Genomic DNA, 12,468 nt, shown 5'->3' on the forward strand with positions numbered 1-12,468 from the left:
AAAAAAAAAAAAAAAAGAATTATCTGTTTTCTACCTCCATCTTAGGGGATGACCCAGAGAAAAAATCCAATCAGAGAAGTGGGGCGGGGTCCAAGGCTTGTGGTTTACTACGCAGTTCTTTTTAACTGGATAGAGTAGATCGTTAAAAACCGCAACATATTTGACTTGGGCCTGACCAAAAACCACAGGATGATTCAATGCTGTACCTACTCATTTGGTTTTAGGTTCTGTGGTTTGCTATTCATTGGCTGTTCCTTCTAATAAGGCAGTTTTTTTAACAAGAGAGTGACTAATGAGAAGAAAAAGATGGATGAGATTTTTCTTAAGAATGAAATAAGGCCAAGAAGTTTACAAGTCTTTACTTAAAGAATCCTTGCGCTTAAAACATTTCATTATAGAGCAAGAGTTTTCAGTTGGGCTGATTTTACCTGCTAGGGGACACTTGGCAATGTCTGGTGACATTTTTGGGGGTCACAGATGGAGGTGGCAGATGCGTCTAGACGCTAGATACTTGCATCTAGTATATAGAGACCAGGGATGCTGCTTAACATTTTACAAAGCACAGGACAGCCCCCACAATAAACAGTTATTCAAAACATTAATGGTGCCAAGGTTGAGAAGAGGAACAAGAATAAATTCTCCTCTGCCCTGGAAGACAGAGGATTTGGCAGTAAACAGATAATTTATTTTAAGATATTTAAAACCAACTACAAGGACAAACCTTTGTAATGCATCTTCAAGATCTTCATGTTTGTTGCATTTGGCTATGTATCCAGAGATAGGCTTATTGCCTGTTCTTTAACTAAGATTTCCTCTTGAAAGCACCAGATATAGCCAGCTCCATATAATGTTAGCAACTCTTGGGTTTAAGCTAGTTTTACGTTTGGGAAGGAAAAAGTGAAGAGGAGAAAAAATAAGCTAGGTGAGGTACTCCTTGAGGCCTTTCTCCTTAGCTAGCTGATCACTGAAAGGATGTGCCTAATTCTTTCTTCCATTGGTGCATTGGGGCTCTAGTTTGGGTCTTGCAATAATGGGCAGTATGTGGGAGCTAGGGGGTGTGGTTGAGGCTGGACAGACCAGCTATTGTAGAAAGTGTACTCATGCTTTGCTCTGGGCTTCAAGCTGGGCTTCTTCTGGTATTAGTGACACATTCTCTGTCTACAGTCAAAGTGTCCAGCAGACAATGGTGCTAAAGTCTCTTAGATGTGAATGAAAGAGATGAGATGGTAAACAGCCCAGTTGAATAGATCATATGTAATTGCTAAGCTGGAAAAATTCACTGAGGGTCTGTCTGTTCATCCCTTGGAAAGAGCTATGATGCGGAAGGACCATCCAAATGAATAGCGAGGCTCAGAGTGCCTGGCACGGAGTCAGCTAGGATGGAGGAGTGCCGCTTCCCCAGGTGGGAGGGCTACACCTAACTTTAGCTTCTCATAAGATTCCCTTATGTAATCCAACTTCCCACATGATTTCCAGATGTGAAAGCTGGCATGCCTGGAAAACTCCCTGCATAGCTGGTGCACAACTCAGACTGCTTGACACCTGAGCCTTGACCCCGAGATCCCCACATAAGAAGGTATTTTCATGTTTGTGGTTAAAAAAAGAAAAGAAAAAGAAAAAATAGGATATAACAGGGTCGGGGCCCTTCCTGGAACACTTAGCCACTGTATGCAAGGTAGCATCTTGACTCTTGCATATCTCTTGGTGGAACTGAAACTGAGGGCTAAGCTGATTAAGTTTGCCAAACTTAACCTGCCTTGCTTGCTTTTAACAGCTTACTTATGGCTTATCGTAAAACTCCCATTAGCAGCCAAGTACGGTGGCACACACCTGTAGTCCCAGCACCTTGGGAAGCCAAGTCAGGAGAATCACTTGAGGCCAGGAGTTGGAGACCAGCCTGGGCAACATAGTGAGAACTTCGTCTCTACAAAAAATTTTAAAAATTAGCCATGCGTAGTGGTTGGTGCCTGTAGTCCCAGCTACTCCAGAGGCTGAGGTGGAAAGATGGCTTGAGCCCAGGAGTTTGATCCTGCAGTGAGCTGTGATGGAGTCACTGCACTCCAGCCTGGGTGATAGAGTGAGACCCTGTCTCAAAATCTTCCTGCAACCTACCAAGAAACCAACAAAAAAACTCCCACTAGCAAATCACTTAGCCAAACAATACATAACTAAACTCCCACTAGCTTCCTTATAGATAACATTTCTGACTGTGGGGCACTATAGTAACGTTGCTTAAAGTTGTTTTTCAGGAACTAGGGGGCAGCTCTTGTCCAGTTCAAGCTGTTGAGACCACTGACCTTTAACTGGGCCTGCTTGAGTGCCCAAACAGTGATCTTTGGATGTCAGAGGGCCAAAAGCTCCAACCTCAGATTATGCTAACACTGCCATTTTGTGCATACGTGTCCTAGGAATTACCATGTAGCTTGATTAGTTTTGCACAGAAACCCCAATTACCTCACCTTTCCTACTTGCCAATCACCTTTCCCCATGCTTTAGAAGACCCTGCTTTCTATTTCGTAAGTACTCCCAAACCCTCTTTACAAAGAGATGAATTTTGATTCATTCTCTTGTATCTTTGTATGGCAGCCTTGTGAAGGAAATTTTTTCTCTTTTGCAAAACCTGTCACCACAGTGATAGTCTTGCTGTGCACAAGCAGAATGAACCTGGCCAGTAACAGAATTACAAGTGTGAACGTTGTAAATCTTCTTATACTCATATCATGTGCCATTGTGATATTTGTCCTCACCTACTTCCCATGTATAGGATGAAAGTTCAATTCGGTTATTTAAACATCTCTGGAAGTCATGTTAAGGTAAATGTTTAACAATTACTTATTTTCATAAATAAAATGAACATGAGCTACATACACAGTGCAATGGAAAGCAGACTCATGCTTTGTATGTTACTAATAATTCACAAATACTAAACATGACTACAGGTAAGTGAAGGAGGCAACTAGTTTTATGCTGTATTTTGCTGGCAATCTCAAGGCCCTACCATTAAAGTTTCCATCTGCCAAGGTACTGCCTGCCCCTGCTAAATGATTAGTGCACCATCAGTGTTTACAAACAATGTTGTGGGGGTATTATTTAAAAAAAAAAAAACCAAAACATTGTTTTGGAGAGGAAGAAAAGCTGGAGGAATAAATTCTCCCTTGCTGACATATCCACAAGTAGGAGCACTGATTTTGAGAGACTGAATATACAGATGGACAATGGCCATACCATACATAAAAAGAGAACTCTGACCCACAAGCTGCAGCAATTAGTCTAGGAAGCCAAGCCACCACCTCTGTAGCAATCAGCAATTAAATTGTCAAGACTTACTAAATAACTGCCAGCTTCCCTAATTTCTGCTCCCACTTCTAATGTAAGACCAACCAGAGAGAGCCAAATATGCCCTCATAACCAGTCATATAGGATGCCTGCTTCTACTGAGCCAGTCTCCAGATTCCCAGGCCAACAGCTTCCAATCAGGACATACCTGATACCTTTCCTTTTTCCACTATAAAGCTTTCTCATGCTTCTGCCTGCCAGCGAGTCTCTGTCACATGCAAGTGATGGTGGCTGACATACTACAGCGAGCTCTAAATAGCCTTTTCTTGTTGTCATTTGGGTGGTCTTCATTTATTTCCGTAATTTTCGTTTTCTACATAGTTACTAACAAGATGTTAGAGAATATGATCCTGAGGGGATGAGACATGAGTCAGCTAAATCTGGCTGCATAGAAGTGGTCAAAAAGAATGGAACCTTGTTTTGGGTGCAAAGATGCCTGAACTTATGGTTAGGGGGCATCTGTGGTTGTGAGATGGGGAGAGAGGAGGAGAAGAGAAACTGAGTAGTATATACAGACTATTTTACAATATTGCCCAGAGGCAATGCTGACTATTAAAAATAAGAATCTTTAATTTACAAATTTTTGACCAGCATATACAAACTCTTTTGACACAAGATGTCTTCATTTGACTTTCACAAATGTCTCATTTGACTAGCCCCTTCGTGGGGTAGTTAAAATAGATATTTTAATCCCAATTTTGAATAAAGCGTTATCCCTGGTTGAGGAGACCAGCTCAGAGGAGTAGGACACCTGCACAGAGTCAGCAAAGGGGGTTCGCAGCAGGGCATGGACGATGAGGCGCCCAGGCATCCAGCGTCTTAACTCTGCTTTGCTCACCCTCTGTGCTACTCCCAGCATTACCACAGTCCTGTTCTCATCATCTTATTCCTGCGAACAGGACCCCACAGAGCCTCATACCTTGACGTGTGGAGCAAATGACGATTAGTTCCTGGCTTGCATCTCCAGATCGTCTTACTGGAATCAAAAGTTCCCCAATGTCCTCTTCTATTTTGTATTCCGCCTCTGGTATATAAACTGTTGATTCTAGAAAAGATGGCAGAAGACTTTTCACCAAGATTTAGATTTGATCGGTGATATTTGAACACACCTGAGCAGAAATGTACAAAGTCTTTGACTCTTATATTTTCCAACATGATTAACTGTATTAAATATAGTGAGAATGGGAAACATTATTTATTATTGAGTGGAGCTGGAGAGGCAGTGGAATTGGGTTTAGGAGACCTCTTTTGAAAGGTTAAAAAGGATAGCCAGCATTAAAAAGGAACACAAAAATCTTGCAGCAATTTCATGTCTTTTTTTTCTTCTGAGATCAAATTTTAAGTCTTCTAAATGGAGATCACATATTTATGTCCTTGCTTTACTTTTACTGTTTATTTTGTAATATTTTAACAATCAAGTAATCTAATTCATTAATGAAGAAAACTGTTTTCATGCTTCATTCAACAAACTGCTTATTTAACATTTATTGAGCAGACACTGTGCTGGTCATTTAATATGCTGAGAAAAATAAGCTACAGGTCCTTCCCACAATTTTAAAGATCATATTACTGCTGAAATTTACTGAGTTGTGTATATGTGCACACATGTTTGTGTGTGTGTGTATGTGTGTGTGTGCATACACCTAGACAATCAAAACATTCATTGAAATATCAATATGAATATCGGTCATGTCTTGTTGATGGGATTATGTGTACTACTTTGGCGGGGAGAGATTTTAGATGTTTTCTAAGGCTTTTTATTAAGCATGCATTGTGCAATTAAAATATAGGTGTTTGTTTACAAAGTTTTAGAGAGATTGTTCCAACTCATAGTGTGGAGAACTGCAGTAACTATCTATGAAACCACATTTAATTTTCTCATTTCTTTTCTTTATGTTACATATACACCTAGATTCTTCCTTTTAGTGACGCAAGCAAAAAGGGAAAAGATTGTAGGCAATCATCTCTTTTTTTTTGAGACAGGGTCTTGCTCTGTCACCCAGGCTGGAGGAGTGCAATTTCGTGTTCTCAGCTCACTGAAACGTTTGTCTCCCGGGTTCAAGCAATTCTCGTGCCTCAGCCTCCTGAGTAGCTGGGATTACAGGTGTGCGCTACCAGGCCTGGTTAAATTTTGTGTTTTTAGTTGAGATGGGGTTTCGCCACGTTGGCCAGGCTGGTCTTGAACTCCTGGACTCAAGTGATCTGCCTGCCTTGGCCTCCTAAAGTGCTGGGATTACAGGAATGAGCCACTGCACCTGGCTGGCAATCATCTTTTTTATTTATTTATTTTTTTCCATTTTGGAACTATTACTAAATGATAATTCAGAATTCAATGTTAGATTATCTAGCTATTATATATCAATTTCTTTCTTCTTTACTTTCCTGCCTACATTAGCTTCAACAGATATAAGTATCAACCTCCAGGAAGACACTGGCCCTGAGTCACAGGGAGAAAAGACCAGTGATAGTTTTCTTTCCTCCATTTTACCTGTATGGTAGTCTACTATCTTGACATCTTTCAATTCAAAACATTGGCATCATGGAAGAAGCTAAAAGTAAATTAAAATTATCAATGTCGTATGAAAAAATTGATACAATAGGACTAAGTTATTCAGTCATGCCCTCTATTTTTTCCAATCTGGAAAGCCTGTTTCTATCTGCTCTTCTAATCAAAATCCCATTTATTTTTCAAGATTCAGCTCAAACCCTGCCTCTTCCATTAGCCTTAATTACTTGGGACCATGATGATCTATGTTCTTCTCCTTGAACTCTTAGTGTTTCTCCCATGTGTCTTACATTTACTTCATAACTGATTCATGTATCAAAGTGTTGTTCTCAACAAAACTGGTCTGATACCTTGTTCATTAGGTGGTGGGGGCAGTGTTTTCTACTTCTTTTGTATCTGCCAAAGTGCAGAGCATATGAACACTACTTCTCAAATTATGTTTTAAGAAAACTGGAACTTAAAGATTTTAAAAGATATTCCTTGGAGATGATGAAAAGAAAATCCACAGTCCAGTTTGGAAAAATTAAACAAAATTAAATGGGTTTCTTTATAGGAGAGTTTCTCAGAATCTTTAATATGCTAACATGAATTATGATGCCTCAAAAGAGGGATGAAGTTTGAAATAGTTCCTAGACTTGTTTGACCATGGAAAGCTTTCCATCCCCTATAGATGTCTATTACACTAACATTCTCTTACGTAGTTCAGAGCACACTAATGCATGGGATTCTTCATCAAGTCTTGTGGAACTTAAGGCCTGCTCCCTGGTTGTAAGCTATGCACTTCCAGGTGCTACATGACCTCTTTTAACTACTGTGTGTAATCAGTGTACTTAATTGAAATTCAAAGATGAATACTAATCCCCCCCCACCATTTAGGGGATATTCTTCTACTTCCAAAAAAAGGGGCAGCAAGCAGCATGATTACTGCTTAGATTTTTTTTCCTTTTAATTTATCTGGGGAGATACTTGCTGAAAGAATGAATGCATAGAACGAACCAATGAATTCAAGGATATTATGTATAATAATAACAGAACTTCAGGGAACACATGTTAAAACAAATGAGCTGGCTGATATCCAGGAGCCACATCTAGGACAATGGATATCTAAGTCCCCATTTGATCTGGCTGTGAAAAGATGGTGGCCCTGAAATGAGCCCTGAGGATTAGCCATCTGGGAGCAGAGCTGCTTCGTACCTATGGCGTGCAGAAAGCCTGCAGTAAGGACTTGTATATATATTACAGGAATGCTGATACAGATCCTCTCTATTTTAATCCTCCTGTATTGTCTTTCAAAAATCCTGAGAGCAAATGAAAAATTATTGTCTATAAAGTAATTTACTTCACTTTAAATCCTAAATGGATATGAACGCATTTAGTGGCTTACAGAGCCTGAGGGAAGTATGAATGCTGGAAATGGAGCCAAGAACCTGTACTGGTTAATAAAGCAAATCAATCAGTGTCACATACCATCTCCAGGGTCTACAATTTCAACAATTGCCATTTCTGGAAACTCCAGTACAGCCATGAGGGGTTCCGACAGAATGATCTGGAAGGTCTCTGAAGTCTCATATTCATTGTCAGGTATAATTCTCACACTCCATGTGGCTGTAGTCTGTCCAGGATTGAATTGGATCTGTTTATTGGTCTTCCATTTGAAATCTTTGTCTTTTTTTGCAGTTTCATCTTTGGTAACAATGCCTGAATAAAAATCAGAAAACTATAAATATAAAGCCAAGTGACTGAAGGCATAGTCTCCTTTCGAAGTGGTTTCTATTGTTAACAAAAGTAGATAACATAGAAATTGTTTCTTTTAATGCTCCCAAAAGACACTTGTAAATGATCTTTCTTGGCTAAGAGAGTGTAAGTAAGCAGAATTGAATAGAATTGAGAAGAAAACATGGAAGGGGGATTGACAGAAAGAAGAGAACAGAGAACAGTCTTATTTAACTTATTTATTCTAGCACATGTTTATTGAGATCCTTTGATGTGCCAAACTCTGCCAGATGCTGGGGATTCAGAGATGAATAAGAAATTGTCCCAGCCCCCAGAAAGTTCATAGTCTCAAGAGAAAGATACTAGAATATGAGCTCTATGGCAGTAGAGATCTTTGACCGTTGTGTTCACTGATGAATTCCTGGGAATTAGGACAGTGCATGGCATGTAGTAGGTATTCAATACAAATTTTTGAGTGAACATTTTGTATCTGATAATTTCAATTTCTGCAGCCTTTGGAAGAATGACCCTGAAGGTTGTTTCCTCTTGCCGATTCTTACTCACAGTGGCTTGTTTCCTCATATGTTTAGTGATTTTTTGATTGTAAGAGAACTCTTAGTAATTTTTCAGGCAATTAATGCAATGTTGGTGAAAATGGAGAGAGGCAAGAGATTTGAGCTCTGTTAGGCAATAGTGATTAGTAGCTTACTGAAGATACAAAACAACAACAACAGCAACAACAAAATAGTGTTAAAATACCCAATGTGAGATACAATGGTGAAAAGTGCTACCCCATCAAGACTAAATAGACCTTCCTCTCAACCCAAAGTGTTCAAGCAGCATTCTAATATTGTTTGGTCTTGATTTTAACATACCAAGAAAACAATACCCATACCTCACCACTTTAGGTCCCATTATAAGGGTTAGTTACATTCTGTAGTTGTGTGGATGTGTGAACTCAAATATGGTAACCTGACACCAGCTATGGTGAAAACTTGATATAAAATAAGATTAATAGCCCCCCCATGCAATTCCTTGGCCTCATTCTCAAATAATCTGAAACTTGTAAAAGATACCTGAAGCTGTAGAGCCTGAAAATAATTTCAAAGGTAGGATAGCTAGTGTTGCCTTTGCAAATCTGCTGAAGAAAGCCTGCATTAATATCAATTTGGTGACTGAGACTGAATGTCCAGTATTTAGGAAGAGCCTCCTTTGGCCACATGTTGGAAGTGGAGAACATAAAGAAGAGTGAATGGTGTCCTCAGCCAAAGCTTAAGTAGAGCTAACAGGCGCTGCTATAGGAATGAAGCAGGCACATGGTGATTTACTTAATGTTTGATGAACATTGTCTCTGTGTGACGTGCTGAAGATGTCACACAGGATTAGGCACAACCACCACTACCCTCAAGAGGTTTTCAATTTTGGGAGAGGCAAACAGATAAACAGGTGATTTTAATTGTGTTTGATGAGTGCCACAGAATGGTATTCATCACTTATTGAGCATCGGCGGTATGCCAAGAACTGTGCTAGATTGATTTATAATCGTCATTACGAATTCCCCTCAAACACATCGTGAGGTGGATAATTTACTTACACATAAGGAAACTGAACTCTTTTGAAAGTCACAAAAAAGAGTAAGTGACAGAGCAGGAAGTCGAACTCCACCATTTTGTTTCTTTTTTCTTCTGGATCCTGTGGTTCGACTATTAGCCTGGGGTGGAGTTGGGGCATCAGGAGGACTTTCTGGAGTGTCTGAGTGAGATGCTTTAGAGGTTCCTGTCTGTGATGTTGAGTAGTATTGTGATTTTAAAGAGTATTTATGGAACAGAAGGGCTGGCTGTAGTTTACTTAACAACAAATATTGGTGACTACCATATGCCCCATGCTGTTCTTGAGGTTGGACATAACCCAAGATGTAGTTCCTGACCTTATAAAGCTGAAATCTACTTGGGAAGACAAATAGACACATGATCCATGCCGATTATGGTAAGTGCTGTGAAGAACCATACAGCAGTGCATGGAGATAGAGTATGGCAGGGGTGCTGGTTTGGACAGGGTGGCCAGAAGGATTTCCAAAGGGTTCAGTTAGGGCAAACATTCAAATGGTTCTGAGCAGAAGAACTTTTTTCTTGGGTCAGGATACAAAAATGCTTCTTGACATTTTAACCCAAACTCACAAGAAAGCCTTGAGATAAAGAATTGTGGAAGTAGGGCCTGACAAGAGGATGGAGGCATATTTCAGCTGACATTCCTGGCAGCGAGTTCCACCATGTGTTGATGTAGTAACCTGGAATGTAGGCCGAGGCTGAGGGCCACCCAGAAATCAGGGTGCTCTTTGGCTGACCCCTTCTCCTAGGAGAACAGTCCTATTTTAGGAGCTCTGGGCCTGGAGCGGAGACTAGGGAAAGCTTGCCTTTTCTTGATTGCTTGTTTTCTCTCCAGCTCATTTCTTCCCTGGCTTCTCTCCAACAGTTTTGATATACTGCCTCGGCTCTGGGTGGGGTCCTGCATGTTGAGGAAACTCAATGCTTATTTGTAAAATGAAGACAATATAACCCTATCTGTCTTCTTAATAGATTATGTAAATAAAGGCAAAATGATTTCTGAAAGTTCTGGCAGCTACAGATGTTATGAAAATGAAATGCAATAGTTGTTCTAATAACTATTAGAACAACTATTGTTAATTGTTAATGATGATAATCAGATATATTATGCAGGCATTATGTGTGTGTTTACTCCAAGAAAACATATTTCTGTACTAGGTCCTTGTAGAACATAAAGAAATTCGACACCGTACATGTCCTCAAGGAATTTATAACCTACTAGCAAGGTTAAAACAATTATACATAATCAAAAGAAATATATAGAACTAAACACAGTAATGGATCATATACTCATAAATAATTTTTCAAAAGAAATAGCTAGAACTAAGGCTAAAAATATATACTTAAAACAACTTTGAAGGAAATTGAGTGACTTGAAGATTGTGGGATGGCTATGAAGTGTCTTAATTTTCCTGGAGACTGGTGAGTTATAAAAGAGAGAAAGATGTAACTTGCTAGAAAGAGGAAAACAGGGGAAGGATGATAAAAATTGATACATATCTAAGCCCCATAACTCACATGGAGCAAAAACCACGGCACATTTTCACAGACACTTTTTTAGAGATTTCTCCAAACCAGTTATTTATTCTCTTTCAGTGTACTTTCTTATAATTATTTTTAGTCCTAGATTTCATGTTTCCATGACCTTTTACCAACAACCAATCCAAAGTTACTTACTGATAAATGATGTTTCTCCAAGGTATCCTCTGCGTGTAAGGGTCACTTCTAAGAATGTGGAATCTTCATCCACAATGTAGTACTCTTTCTCCAAACAAATCCAAGCCCAGTTTAGATGGAAAGGCTGATTTGTTAGTTTATTTCCTCCTGCAATTGATAGCGGCAAAGGAAAAGTCAGCTGGAGTATTTGATGGCAAAACTCAATGATCAAGGTGTGCATTTTACTTCTGAAACCAGGGGTTTCAAAACATACTCTTGTTTTATTTTATTTTATTTTTTTGGTAGAGAGAGGAAATGTTCTTTGCTTTTCTAGAGGATGTCATGAGTGTCATCTTAAGCCCTATTCCTCCTGCTTAATCTGGAGGGAGCCAGGTGCCTCCTATTCCCAAAGGGTCTTGTGCATCAGGGTTCCAAAGAGCCAGAGCTTGGTAGTTTTAAATTCAGGTCATACTCAACACCTCTATCCTTTCCTCCCTGCCTGTCTTGTTCACTTCCATTCTCTCTGCCTCCTCCATTTTTGCTCTGCCCTTAACTTACTCCTTTGTATTATTTGAGCATCCATTTGATCTCATATTAGTCTGGAAGTTCCTTGAAGGCAATACCAACATTATATTTACTTATTTTATCACTTTCAGGACATAGTATGATGTATTGAACTTATACACTCTAATGTTTAAAAACTACCCATGAAGAGGACAATAGACAAGGGATATAAGGGCTCTATCTTATTTCCTCTTGTCCACACCGAGTCACTGGCCTCTTTCTGAAAGATCAACCCAGCCCCTTATTGTGGCTGTGTAAGGTTTGTGTATTGGTAGCAAGAGAAGGTCTCCCTAATCTAGGGAGTGGTTGCTGCAAATAATCTGGGGAGTGGTTGCTGAAAAGATGTTGAAGTAGAAATCTTTATGACTGAGTTTCAACTGATGGGCCAATATGATAGATATCAGATACCAAAGTGACTGTGTATGAACTTTACCAAATACAGCTTTACTAACCAGTTCCACAGTTACTGGACCCCTTAATGAGATCAAGCATACCAAAATGCGGCAGTGTGTGGACAAGAAAGAAGAATTTGTGAAGAGAGTACTTTAGAAAAAGCTGATGCTGTGGTGGAAATCCCTATTATCACCAAAAAGGGTATGGGTATGAGATGGGGCTACAGCCTTGACCTCCAGCCTACAGGGCTTCAGTGAACCTCCTAGGGAGCTTGACATCTTCTTCTATAGTTGGAGTCCATGTGACTTACTCACTTCCAAAAAAGATTGGCAGGGTAAAGGAGTGAGTGGAGAGCGCTGCATTTGGGAAGCAGTCGAGTAGCTTTGAAGAGCAGGACAAAGAAAGCAGGTATATGGACTAGAGGTGGGTCATCTGTCCAGTAGGGCCAGTTAAGGAGGCAACAGGATTTCCCCAGAAAGGAAGCTGGGAGCTGACCACCAGATTCCCATGGGTTGCACAGGCAGTAAGAGACAAAGAGGCTCCAAAGATAGGAATCTTCAAGGAACCCATGAAAACACCAAGTAAAGAAGGGGTCCCCTTTAAAGAGCTGCCACCCAGGACCTCCAACAGCAGATGGCAATGATACTTTCTATACTAGACTGTGCTCTGCCTACCTTATCTCCTCTCTCTCTAGAG

General features: G+C 39.9%; 1 protein-coding gene across 1 annotated transcript in view; it reads right to left on the minus strand.

Moving 5' to 3' along the window:
* FREM3 (FRAS1 related extracellular matrix 3) overlaps nucleotides 1–12,468 on the minus strand; it is a 121,849-nt gene that overhangs the window by 44,061 nt on the left and 65,320 nt on the right. Inside the window, 3 exon segments of the mRNA XM_024246193.3 lie at nucleotides 4,256–4,381; nucleotides 7,310–7,540; nucleotides 10,837–10,983. Coding sequence (XP_024101961.2) covers nucleotides 4,256–4,381; nucleotides 7,310–7,540; nucleotides 10,837–10,983 — 504 coding nt within the window.

The sequence above is a fragment of the Pongo abelii genome, chromosome 3 (genome assembly GCF_028885655.2).
Source record: "Pongo abelii isolate AG06213 chromosome 3, NHGRI_mPonAbe1-v2.0_pri, whole genome shotgun sequence".
In the NCBI taxonomy this organism is placed as follows: Eukaryota; Metazoa; Chordata; class Mammalia; order Primates; family Hominidae; genus Pongo; species Pongo abelii.